The sequence below is a fragment of the Prunus mume genome, linkage group LG2 (genome assembly GCF_029339155.1).
Source record: "Prunus mume cultivar Tortuosa linkage group LG2, ASM2933915v1, whole genome shotgun sequence".
In the NCBI taxonomy this organism is placed as follows: Eukaryota; Viridiplantae; Streptophyta; class Magnoliopsida; order Rosales; family Rosaceae; genus Prunus; species Prunus mume.
The window spans coordinates 44,321,327-44,334,801 of record NC_142699.1 but is presented as its reverse complement, the minus strand read 5'-3'; the positions used below and the strand labels follow the sequence as shown (position 1 = coordinate 44,334,801).

The 13,475-nt window shown below is 39.2% G+C and overlaps 2 protein-coding genes and 1 pseudogene across 2 annotated transcripts; all 3 read right to left on the bottom strand.

The window, feature by feature from the left end:
- Positions 1–6,262: 6,262 nt before the first annotated feature.
- LOC148920489 (uncharacterized) lies at positions 6,263–9,501 on the bottom strand (annotated as a pseudogene).
- Positions 9,502–11,876: 2,375 nt separating this feature from the next.
- On the bottom strand, positions 11,877–12,446 carry LOC148920488 (uncharacterized). The gene has a single exon (XM_089044640.1). The coding sequence runs from the start codon at positions 12,444–12,446 to the stop codon at positions 11,877–11,879; it is 570 nt and encodes a 189-aa protein (XP_088900766.1).
- Positions 12,447–12,481: 35 nt separating this feature from the next.
- On the bottom strand, positions 12,482–13,063 carry LOC148920487 (uncharacterized). The gene has a single exon (XM_089044639.1). It carries the CDS (start codon positions 13,061–13,063, stop codon positions 12,482–12,484), a length of 582 nt encoding a protein of 193 aa, XP_088900765.1.
- Positions 13,064–13,475: the final 412 nt, after the last annotated feature.

The window sequence follows — 13,475 nt, the reverse complement described above, 5'->3', positions numbered from 1 at the left end:
TTTTGGTAAGACAGACTCCTACTATGAACTGTTAATACAAGGCATGAACAAAACAGTTAATCAGTGAAGCTAACAACATACTTGCCTACAATGCAGGCAGACGCAACAAATGTCTTCCTCAATAATGTCAAGGAATGTGCTCCAACAATTTTAGAAAAAAACAGCTTCACACTTCTTGAGTTCAAAAAGCCCGTCTACAATGAAGAATTGACCGACGATATTGCAAAACTTCTTCGAAACCTGAAAGTTACACCAGCAATTGCTCAAACAATACAATATCTGATGAAACATGATCCCACCAAATTCAACTTTAAGGAGGACAGGGAATGCGCCCAACAACCTGAAAAGTCGTAAGTTTCACAATAACACTTTTCTTCCCCCAATTCAAATTAAACTATGATTCACTAAATGTTGCATATATATATGTGTGTGTGTGTGTGAATTTGCAGAAACGATTGTGGAGTATTTGTCATGTACTACATGCAGAAGTTGTCACAAGGAAAACAAATTGAAGAAAGCTTGAGTACAGAGCATGTGTGGGAAATGAGAAAAGAAGTTTTATTGAAGACAATGGAAAGTGAAAAAAGTTGGTATTTCACAAAAGAGAATGAAGGATGAAAGCATGGATTTCACAAAATTTAGAACTATAAAATAGTAAATGTTCGGCTTCTAACTTCCAAATGTCAAATTGTTAATATGTAGCTTCTAACCAAAATCTTTTGATGCTTCTTAACTTTCAAATGTCAAATAGTTACTGTGTAGTGAGATTCAAATGTAAAAAATTGTTACTCTATAGCTTCTTCTATATTTCAAACTGCTAATTAACAGTGTTCAAAATGCGATAATAACAGTGACTTTCAAAAGCCCACCCAAGTTGAGAAAATCAAGGTCGAAACGAAATAAAGCCCAAAACAAATCAACCAAGCCATAGAAAAATACAGAAAAAGGCCCAGTCTAATTTGACAAAAAAAAGCCCAAACAAACCAAAAAAAGAGCCCAGAAAACTCAACAAGCCAATAAAGCCCAATTTCACTAAGCCCATTGAAAAAAAAGAAAATATCTCAACGCAGAGTACACGCACGCACCCAAAAAGCGAAAAACCCACTCACCTCTCACTCCGATCTTTGACGCGACCCATTCCAAAAGCAGGCGAAAACCTCCATAACCACCAGGCAGGAGACAACCTCCATAACCACCAATCAACGACAAACTCCATAACGAGAAAGCCGGCGAATCGAAGTTATATTCTGCCATAGCCAAAAGTCTTCAAAATCGACACTACAAAAAGCAACTGAGCACAAGGACAACCAGGAAAAAGGGAAGAAAATTTCTTCCATAAACATCGACAGAAAGGTACAATCTCAAAAACCCACAATGACTTTCCACTTTCGTCTTAAGATTCTGCTAACTAATGCAAGAGTACCACGTTTAATACAGGTAACCAACGAAAAGGTCCAACAATGACAGAAACAAACACTCAAGATTCTTCACAAATGGCTGACAAAGCATCACTATCAGACTCCCAGGTATTACAAAATCTCTTAACGTCAAAGTCCAATAGCAATGTTTTGAAAAGACGCATGTTTCGACTGCAAATGTATACGTTTCACAACTGCTCATACCATGTCAAAGAACTTGAATCGTAATACCATGTCACAATCAGCATTAATACCATGCATCTTGCTCTTCTAGGGCACTGCTTTGAAGCAGGCACTTGAAGACCAAAATATATAGCATCCTTTGTTAATCAAAATCATGGATCGCTATGCATCTTTCTTTCTTGTGCAATCGCTTGCAAAGCACTTGAAGACCAAAATATATAGCATGTTATGTATCTGCTTTTTCTAGTGCAATCGCAAAGCAAAGCACTTGAAGACCAAAATATGTAGCATCCTTTGTTAATCAAAATCTGGTACTTCTATGCATCTTGCTCTTCTAGTGCAACATGCACTAGAAATGTATATGAAAAAAAATCGTAGTGCACTAAAAAAGAAGTAAATGGTTAATACCATGTCATAGAAGTATTAATACTTATGTTTCATCTTTCTTTTGTTTAGTTAAAGTAACCTATTTGTTTCACTTTGTAGGTGGTCATATGGAAAAAGGTAACCGGGTTGAAATTCAAAAAAAAAGCATACAAAAGGATCACAAGTCAGCAAAAGCACAAAACAGCATCAAGAAACACACAAGGCACACCACCAACAACAGCAAAAGCCAAACTATCCACACTCCAAATCCGCAAACACACTGAAACCAAAGAAAACAACGAAGACAAAAAAAACACAATCCCAAACACAAAAACCTCAACCAAACAGACGCAATAACCCAGATTATGTGCAGATCAAGAGCAACATGCTCACATTTGACAACACATTGCAAACGGTAAAAGACAAGCTTGCAGCAAGAAAGGACGTCCTCAAGATCCTACAAAAATCGCCATTCTGAGCATCATCAAGGCTTACATGGAAGGTCAGTTAACCAAGGTAGAATGCCAGAAGTCTAATTATCAAATAATTAAACTAATCAGACTCTACAACCCCGCAACCAAAAAATTCAAATTCAGTGAAGGCAACGAGCATGAAATTACAAGCAATGATGTGTCTGACATCTTTGGATTGCCAAACAAAGGAAACAAGTTGCCAAGCACAACAACTTCCACAAGAACAAATTTGGCCTTCGAAAAGAAGTACTTCGAGAAGTCAAAAAAAATCACAAAAACTGAGATTGATAGGTGTCTGAACACAGCAATAGCAGATGACAGAAAGAAGAATGCAATGGATGTTGTCAGGTTGTTAATCCTAGAGCTCTTCATCACAAATCTCTTTTGCAACTCTGGGGCGACAATGGCTTGACCTTTTGACTATGATCGACTCATTAGAAGCTATGAACAGCTACAATCTGGGCACAAGGAGTCTTAGATTACATGCATTATGGACTGGACCAAGCCATAAAAAATAAAAAGGACAAGACAAATCAACCAAGCGTCAGTGGTTGCCTTGTGCTAATCCTGGTAAGAAACTACATCCATTTGTTAATCCTGTTATATTATTTGTTTTCATGTGCATTAACACTTTATATTGAAAAACATGTTTGCAGTAATGGCTGTGTGAAAGAACTAACCTGATCAGTCCAATTCTCGGAAGAGAAGATCACAAACCAAATGTCACAAATGGAGCCTTCCGAGCTCAATATCAAGCTGAATATTGCAACATATGAAAACATTAAGGCATTTTTCTTACTTCCATAAACATATATAATGTTAGTACACCATAATTACTACTGACTCCAATAATTCAATGATAAAAGCTCGACAATGAAAAAGAAGAAGCAACAAAGACTGATCATGCAGACCATGAAGAACAAGAAGAAAATGAAGAGGATGATGACTTTGTTATCACACTTAAAGATTGGGTAAGATAACCTACAATGATCCAACATTTATATTTCAAAACTGAATTGATAGTGTACAAACACATATACATGTATATAAATTTGCTAATACTTTTTTTTTCCTTTCTAATATTTGTGATTAAAGAGTCAAACACAAAAGGAAAAAGCTGCAGACTCAGTATTACCTAAAATGTAACTTCACCTCAGAGCAAAATGAAGACAATGCACAATCATTGGGATGCAAAGGATGATGAAATTGAAGAACCACCAGACAATCATTGGAATGCGAAGCAGATGATGAAATTGAAGAACAAGGAGTTGACCTTAGTGCAGACTCAGTGACGGAGGAGGACACTAATGTCCAAAGAATGTAACCTGTAACTTGACAAACAAGAAGAAGACTTCGACTCCATTTTTGTGGACATAGGGGGTCAATCCCAGAGTACTACAAGCATGAAATAGCCCCGCCATGAGAAAATCCAACAGCTGAAAGAAGCAATGACTATTGGATTGAAAAGGTGATACTGAAGGGATATGATGCAGACTCGCTATAGAATCCTGCATAAAGAAAAATTCATTCATTCAACAAATATGGACCGAAAAAGAAGAGTTGGAGCAACAAATTGAAATACTGAAAAAGCAGCTTGAGCAAGAGAAAAAAGAAGGTGCAAAATTACAAGGGGAACTTCATGCACTCAAATCAAATAGGAGACAGCTACAGGAACAACATGAACTACTTGAAGGGAAAAGTTGTCCTGCATTGAGAGCATGAAAGAAAAAGACACTGTTATTGCCTCTTTGCAACATGTGATGGGAAAAAATCAAACAATGTGAACAAGGAGAAATTCAATGAAAGAACAAGCTGATAAGGAGAAAAAAGATGAGAGAATAACAGAAGAAAGTGAATTGGAGATGCAAGAATCTCCTAATGATGAAGATGAGAACGCCGATGGAAAAACTCCTGAAAAGTTAGTTATCATGCAAGCAAAAGAAGTAGAAACACGGCAGTTGCGTTCTAGCATCAAAATAATCAAAGACAGAAAAGATGAAAGCTGCAAAGAAATCGGGAGATACACATACTCAAGCACATAAGAAAGGCCGAAAAAGAGCAAGCCAAAGCGAAGATGAAGCAGCCAACAAAAAAAAGGAGGACAAAGATACATACCTTCAGTTGCACATGTATGAGGTCTACAACAGGCTGGATGAAATATCAAAGAAGAAGTTGGAAAATTACTGGAAATCTGCATCTGATTCTGATGAGTAAGCCAATCACAGTAATTACACTGTTAATACTATGCCTTAGAACTGTCATAGAATTACACTGTTAATACTATGTCATAGAACTGTCTTGTTATTAAACTATTATGAGATTATCATTTTTAAACAACATTATTGTCGCAGGGACGCTTTTTACCTACAAAATAGGACAATATTGTACAAACATAACATTGAAAAGCTGATGGGAGATGGTCCAATTTCTGCACTAATCATCGATGCTTATGGAGAGGCACTTAATGATGATGCGAAGCAGAACCCTCAGAAACAGAAAAATGCATATTTGTCCGCCAATAACTATGTAAGATCACATCTAATACATCAATTTTATATCATCAACATGCTCACTAATCACCAACACATGACTTTTGCAGATGTTTTTGCGAGGTGCCTCACACAAGTGACATATCATGCTTCTATATGCCACTCCTAGAAAATATTGAAGAGTTGATAGAGTGTTCATACCAATTACAGATGAGAACTCACCATACGCTTTGTCTTTGACACCTGCAGCAAAATGGACACACTTCAACTCATTCAGGGGACATCGAACGAACTCCCAATATTATCACAAGAAGGCAATTGTTTTGGTAAGTAAGACTGTGATTAACACTGTTAATACATAGGACACTAAAGTTAAAGGAAACTAAGCACATACTTGACTATGATGCAAAGGTTGAGACAAAGCAAATATATTCATCTCTGTTTCTTAAGGAATGTGCTGCAGATCACTGAAAACAAAACTCGTCCAAATTCCTGATTTTGATGCCAAGATGCCGAGAGGGCTTAATGAAGCTTCAAATAGAATGATATCAAAAATACTTACCAAGAACGAACTTACACTGAATATGATCGACAATGAAGTATCCGATTTGTCATGATACTACTAACTTCGCCGATCGAGAACAGAGAATGTCCCCAACAAGCAAACAATTCGTAAGTTACGCAATAACAAGTGAAACTTTCATCCTATTCAACTAAAAATATCAAATAACTCCCGCATGCGATTCTATTATGCAAGAATGATTGTGGCGCTTTGTCATGCACTTCATGAAGCAGCTTTCCAAAGACCAACAAATAGAATCGATTTCAACAAAGAAAAGGTCCGCAAATGAGAAAAGAAGTCCTCATGAAAATTATGAGCAATGAAAGAAGTTGGATTTCCATCAAAGAAAGAGAAGAGAGAAATGCAAAATAATGAAGTTGTAATCAAATATTTTGCCAAAATTCTTGCTTATATTGTAGTTTCTTAGGACTTGTGTAGGTTTAGAACATTGAAGTAAAGTGATTTTCAAATTCAAGTTATGTACTTATTCAAAACCAGTTTATTTACGTGAATTAACAGTGTATGTAACCTGAAATAATAGTCTCCATAGCACTAAAACAACTAAAAAGGTGAACTGCAACAAATAACAACGCACTCTCAATACGATGTTAATGCTATTTGATAGAAATAAATTGTTAATACCATGTCATAGAACTATCTTTCAATTTCAACAATGGCATGAATAAAGTGAGCATTAAATAGCGTTCGCTCATTTATAGATTATTCAAACAAGCAGTAATGCTTAATTCATATCAAACTTCAAAACCGAAATTTGCAAAATACCAAAAATGGTAAATATTATGTATTAATACCAAAAATTCAAAGTGTATTCATATGCAGTGACTGCTATTTCACCGTATTAACAACTTGCATATCAATTTCTATTCCTTTCAACTATGATTGTCATTAATCAATCACATAGCACTTTAACTAGTTAAAAACTAACTACTCTCATTCAAGTCTTTATACTCAGAACCTTTACATCAAATAGGAACCTTGCAAGTCCTCCTATTATGACGATCACAAGAACCGCATCTCTTGCACTTCACCTGCCTTTTAGTTTCACTGCTTGACTTGAAGCGCTTTGTCGGAGGTCGTCCCGGAGGCTTTCTTGTATGAGGAGGTAGAAGAAAAACATCTCCAGGAGGAGGCTTCTCAATATCAGGTATGGGAAATATAGGGGTTGCATAAGTAGCCTTATAAAAGTCTGCCTTGTAATACTCATCCACAAAGTTGTACAAACATAACCCGGAATGTTGGATAACTTGAATCGCATGCTGACACGGAAACCCAAGCAATTGCCACTGATAACAGGAGCAAAACCTCTCGTCCAAATTGACCATAACACTCAAATCAGCATGAACTTCAAAAACAGATTCACTCATGCGCGACATATCCTCCAATGACGACCCTTTGCAGCTAAATTCTTCAACTCATCCTCAATAACAGGACACAAAACACTACTCCATTTCTCGGATGCAAGCTTCCTCCTAGAAATCATCTCCATCATTTTGATCCTAACAGTGTCAATCATCTCATAAATTGGAAGCCTACGCACATCCTTAACCCATGAATTAAACGACTCGGACAAGGCATTACTAACCTCCCCATACCTCTTTCCCGGAAAAAATGCATTAGCAAAATTTTGGGCGAGATCAGCCAAAAACTTATCAATTATTTTTGAACCGCCATCATCTCTTAATTTTTTCAACGTATCTTGATATTCCTCAACAATCGGTGCATACAACAACTTACAAAAAAGCCATAAAATATGATCCTTGAAAGAGGAACCAACAGCATGCGGATACTTCTTTTTCAAGTTCTCTTTCAAATGATATAGACAAAAACCATGGGGAGAAGCAGGAAAAAGCAGTCCTAACAGCATCGATAATAGCACCATGCCTATCAGAAATGAATGTAAGTTGCCTACCTTCATCAACCAAGACTTCAGATATCCTTTGCAGAAACCACCTCCAATTATCCACAGTTTCACCGGATACAATCGCAAAGGCAAAAGGGAATACTTCTACAAGAAACAGAGAACTATATTAGTTAGTTTGAACTGTAACAGTGTTACCACATAAAGCAGAGTAAAACTACAATGCATAAAAATACTCAGATGGGGTATGAACAGTATAGAAACTGTTCATACCACTCAATGGAAGTCAACAACTACAACATTTACATTTGCATAACTACACTGTTCATACCACTCAATGGAAGTCAACAACTACAGCATTTACATTACATACCTTTATTTCCATTCTTTGCAGTAGCTCTAGAAGAGTACCCTTGTACTTGTTTGTGACGAAAGTACCATCAATGAACAACATAGGCCTACACCACCGAAAACCATCAATGGAGGCCTTAAAACATATAAAGATCCGCTGAAACGAGAACCATCCTCGCCACAGTACAAGCACACAATGAGATCCGACATTGCTGGCCTTCAAAACATTCACATACCAAGGCAGGTGAGCATAAGACAACTCCTCATCACCATGCAAATCCTTAGTAGCCGACTCCTTCCCATACCACGCAACATAATAAGGGATATCCAATCCATAATTTTCCTTCAAATCAGTAATCAGCTCAATAGGCCTTACCAAAGGATTGCTACGAACCTTATCTTTGACAATTGAAGACACCAAATGAGACCCCATTGCCTTATTTCTCTTCTCACGGATCAAACCACTGCAACTGTGTGCATTATTTAAGTTCTTAATATAAAAAAATCCATTTACATTCGACTTAACAGCATGCACATGCCACTCACACCATTTGATTCCTTCTTAGCACACACAAAGAAGTAATGACGAGGCTCATTTTTCAAATATTTCATCTTAAAACCATTCTCAATCGAGTACTTAGCCAACTTATCACGGAATTCACAAACTCCACCCTCAAACTTCTGACCCTCATGAGTAATATAACCCTCCCAATCAGTAGACAAATACTTACGACCTCCACAACTACCATATTTGCCTAAATATTCACTTCCATACTCACTGCTAATACCATCAAAATCCATACCCAAACAAGAAGGAGAAGCTGCACTTGAATCAACAATACTACCAGTTTGAATTGAATATTTACATGTATCCTCATCTTGTGCAAAATCAGTAATTGTTAGGAACAGCCTCCAACAAAAAGGAGAAGCAATTATGTTCAGATATATTTTGAACATAATTCACTACAGCCTTATCCCTAACAGCAATGTGAATTAATTGATCCTTCATCAGTCCACATACCATAAACATGATTTTCAAATCATCATCCAATTCCAATAAACAATTGGAGCAATCCGTATAAGAGTACCTCAACTCAAAATGACCTAACTTCAGCTTGAACCTACTACACAACTCGTTAGACAGCCAATCAAAAGTAGTAGTTGAAGACAAAATAAGCATTAAAGTTCCACCACCATAGGTGCACTTTGCCACTCTCGAATCATCCATATCTATACAAAAAAACAACAAACAAAACAAAAATGACTACTAGAAATAACAGTGGATGCCGAGTATTAACAGTGAATTATAGTCGACTCAAAAACCAATAGTGCATAAACAGAAAAAACACGAATATACTCAGATTCAACTGAAAAAACCTCAATTAATATGAAAACCAAATCGAATATCACAAAAGTTTCACCACACCTCAAATCAAAACACAAGAGCAAATCCACAATCAAAACGAATCTGAAATCAATCCAAATTATAAACAAAAAGAAACGAAAACCTAATCAGCAACTTAATTAATCGAACATGAAATCACCAAAAATCAGACTACAATATAATCGAATCCTCAAAAAACGAATATGAATTCACAAGAAAAAATCAAATACCTCAAAATCGAAGATCACAGATCGCACCAAGCTCCAATCGAGTCTCTTGCAGCGCAATATCAATCCAAAAATTACCAAATCAAACAACAAAGAACAAAAAAATTGAAGCAATAGAACTCCAATCTACACCATACTGAGCTCAGAAGAATCCAAAAAGAAGATCCGAAACCACATCATACTGCGAGCTTCGTTCGAAGAGGTGAACGGCTAAGCTCGCTAGCTCAAGAACCAAGCTCGCTTTGGAATATTTGATCCACGAGGCTGCCAAGCAGTTTCATATGAGGTCACCAACGTAAATTTTCAGAAATTCCTATCCTAATTGGCGAATTTTGGGCCTGTTTCAAAGAATTGGACCAAAAGGTCAAAACCAATGTAATCTAACATAAAAATAAATCCAAAATTGACAAACTTTGTTGGTTTTGGGTTTATTTTGGGTGTGTTTATATGTTTTAAATAGTCTAGGGTTTTATTATAGTTTAATGTCTAGAATTGGGTGTTTCACTAATTTTCTACATTAATTAATGGTGGAAAGGGCACAAGGAGCATAAGGGTATCCATTGGGTTGGATGGCAGTGGTCTCCGTCTGATGAAAGAAGCAGGAGGTATGGGTTTTCAAGATCTTAGATGCTTCAACCTGGCTATGCTTGCAAAAATTGGATGGCGAATTATCAAACATCCGGACTCTTTGTTGGCTACTACATGCCAAGACAAGTATTTTAGGTCTTCAGATTTTATGAGAGCTGTTGGTGGTAGTGGGACATCATGGAGTTGGAAGGGTATTTTGCAAGGCCGGAAATTATTGGAGGCTGGGTATGAGATGGTGTATAAGCAATGGACAGCAAGTTCGTATTTGTCTGGATAATCTGGGTACCCAAACCTTCTACTTTCAAGATTTACTCCAGACACCCTGATATGCCTATTTTGGTGCAGGGGCTTATTGACGATTAGTCAAGATGTGGAATTGGGACCTTATTGTGCGTTGTTTCAATGATGTAGAAGCCCATACTATATTATCCTTAACCCTTAGCCGGTGGGATTGTGATGACAAACTAGTGTGGCACTTTACTGCACATGGTGGTTACACAGTTCGGACTGGCTATGAACCGTGGCGCTAAACTTACGAAAAAATGGAGAGTTGGGGGGAAAAGCCGAAGGAGACTGCAGCCATAGAAGTGATCAAAAGAAATTCGGGAATAGCATATGGAGATTGCAAGTGCCACCCAAACTACGACCATTTTTTTGGCGGGGTTGTCGAAATGCTTTGGTTGTTAAAGGGAATCTGCGGCGATGATCGCTGATCTTGATAATACATCGCCCTCTGTGGCCATGAAGGGAATCTCAGTGCATATTTTCTTTCGTTGTGAGCATGCTAGAGTTTTTTGGTTTGGAACCTCCCTACAGCTCGATGCCTTACAAGTGGTTGGGGAGGAGTTTAGTGATTGCTGGGAGAGCATATTAAAGAAGTATGAGAAGATTGTGAACCTCCAAGAAATATTACAGGTGGTGGTTTTTGGGCTATGGCGGTTATGGAAAACAAGAAACAGTGCGGTGTTCGAAGGGACTATTACTGATCTTGCAACTATGGTGAGGAGTCTCCAAGCTCAGTGCAAGAGTGTAGGGTAGCCCTGTTGTCAACCAAACCATTGATCAACGAGCTGCCCCGTCCGCCAGATCGTGCTCCAAGTGTGCTAAATTGTGGACTCTGGCACATGGCTAGGTTGAGGCTAATTGTGACGGAGCTTGGTTGTAACAAACACAAAAGGGGTGGCTGCGTTATTAGAGACTGATGGCTGGTTGATGCAAGCAAGGGGAGTAGGGGGATTATGGGGCAGTATGACCTTGATGATGGAGGCGGAGGCCATAAGAGAAGCACTGCTTGCTTGCATTAAGGGTTGTTTGCCGAATGTGGAGATTGAATCTGACTCGATGCAAGCTATCGTGTTTGACATTAAGAGGCTTACTGGCAAGCTCCAACAGGTTGTTTTTCTAACTACTCCCTGTTAGTGCCATAAGGCAGCGCATGAGGTTGCGGCCTTTGTGTCTAGAGTAGGCGGTAACCACGTTTGAGACCAAGTGCAGCATGAGTGGATCTTTGATATTTTAGCTAGTGATGTAAACCTTGCTATTCGTCTTTAATAAAACTCTCTTCGTTTGGAAAAAAAAAATTAAAGGAATTCTCAAAATATATAAGGATATACCAAATTTTTATTTAATTTTAAATTCATAAATATGCCAATAATACTTTAGAGGATTTTTTTTTTTTTACGGGAACGATCAACTTGTATTGGAATAGAAAGGAAGAATACACAGAACAGGCCAATAAAGATGAGTGCCAACAACATCCCAATACTTCTTATAAAAGAAAGGTGAATAACCGTCTGGCCCGGGAGCTTTCGACGGGTGCATCTGGAAAAGAGCCACACAGATCTCTTCTGCCGTGAAATCAGCCAATAAAGATGAGTTCATCTCGTCAGTCTCACGGTCTCGAACTACATCCACCACCCCCTCATAAACCGTTGTGAGGTTAGATGTGAAAAGAGTCTAGAAATAATCAACTACCACGCCCTCCATCTCTCTATCATTCGTATGCCATCTATCGTCCTGGTCTTCCAAACCAGTGATCGTATTCTTCCTTTGCCTATGAGAGGCTTGTTGGTGAAAAAACTTCGTATTGCGATCTCCTGCTTTCAACCATACAGCACGGGACCGCTGCCTCCAGTACACTTCGTACTTCGCCATTAAGGAATCAAGCCTAGCCGTGAGCTCCTGTCTTACCTCAACCAGGCGTCGAGAAGGAGACGCATTTGGCAAATCACCCAGCTGCGCCTGCGTCACTCGGATATCGGTCAGAAGTTGCCCAAAGGTTCTCTTACTCCAACTCAATAACTTCATCCTAGTGTGTTTTAGCTTCTCAGTAACGGAAAAAGGCGCTGAACCCGTGTGAGACCGCTGCCACCCAACACGGATAATGTCACTACATTGCTCGTGAGCAGCCCACATCTCCTCGAACCTGAAACGACGGCGCCGCCTAGTTGTGGTAAGCACATGCGCACTGATTGTAACCCGAATTGGTAAGTGGTCAGACTTGGTGGGATGGAGGTGCATGACCATAGATCCAGAGAAACGGGCCGACCACTCAAGATTTGCTAAAGCTCGGTCAAGCCGAACACGAATTTCCTCAGGATTGTTTCTCCACCATGTAAACCGTGGTCCCGAAGGCTACAATAATCAATAGCATCTCGAAAACCTTGCATCTGATGATCCTTACAGGTGCTCCCACCCAACTTTTCATCTGCCCATAAAATTTCGTTGAAATCGCCCACACACAACCAAGCCATAGAGGAGGAGTCACCCAGACTCGCTAGTAGCTCCCAGGATTTATGTCGATCAGTAGTGACAGGGTATCCATAGAAACCAGTGAGGCGCCAACGTCCCAGAACTCCCAGGATCTCAACCTCAGCATCAATATGATGGAGATTGAACGACCTTGGAAACACTGCTACTTCCTCCGTCCACATTAAGCACAAACCCCCAGAGGCCCCGGAACTCTCAACCACAATGCTTTGCCGAAAACCAAGCCGACGACGTATCTGCTCCATAGAACTTCGTGAACATCGTGTCTCACAGAGAAACACAATCTTGGGATCCTTGTTACGGATAAGCCCCCGTAACGCTTCAACTGTCCAAGGGTTCCCAAGCCCTTGGCAGTTCCAGCTTAAGAGATTCATTGTGCCTGGCGGGGCTGATCCTCGTCAGCCTCCACCAATCTCTGTTGCCATGCAGAATAAGCAGGAGCCATGCAACGTCGCTTCTGCTCAGTCGAAACATCCATTCCCCCCAAACTCTGAGGGGCCCTCTTTCCATTTGTATTAACTTCTGAGCCATATGGGAGTCCCCTCTGGCTACGACTTCCTTGTCTTCTACGCTTAGTTTTCCTCCGAAGTGGGCCTTTGGCTTCCTGTGAAATTCGCTGTATAATGGGACCAAGCCCAAATGGGTCATCTTGGCTAGGGTCCACAGTAGCAGACCCACAACAGTGAACATTATTCCCATAAGTGGTGGGCCCCGCCTCCCTATGGGATTTCCCATCTTGGTCCAAAAATCCCACCAGGGACAATAAAGGCTGAGCAAAATTCGACA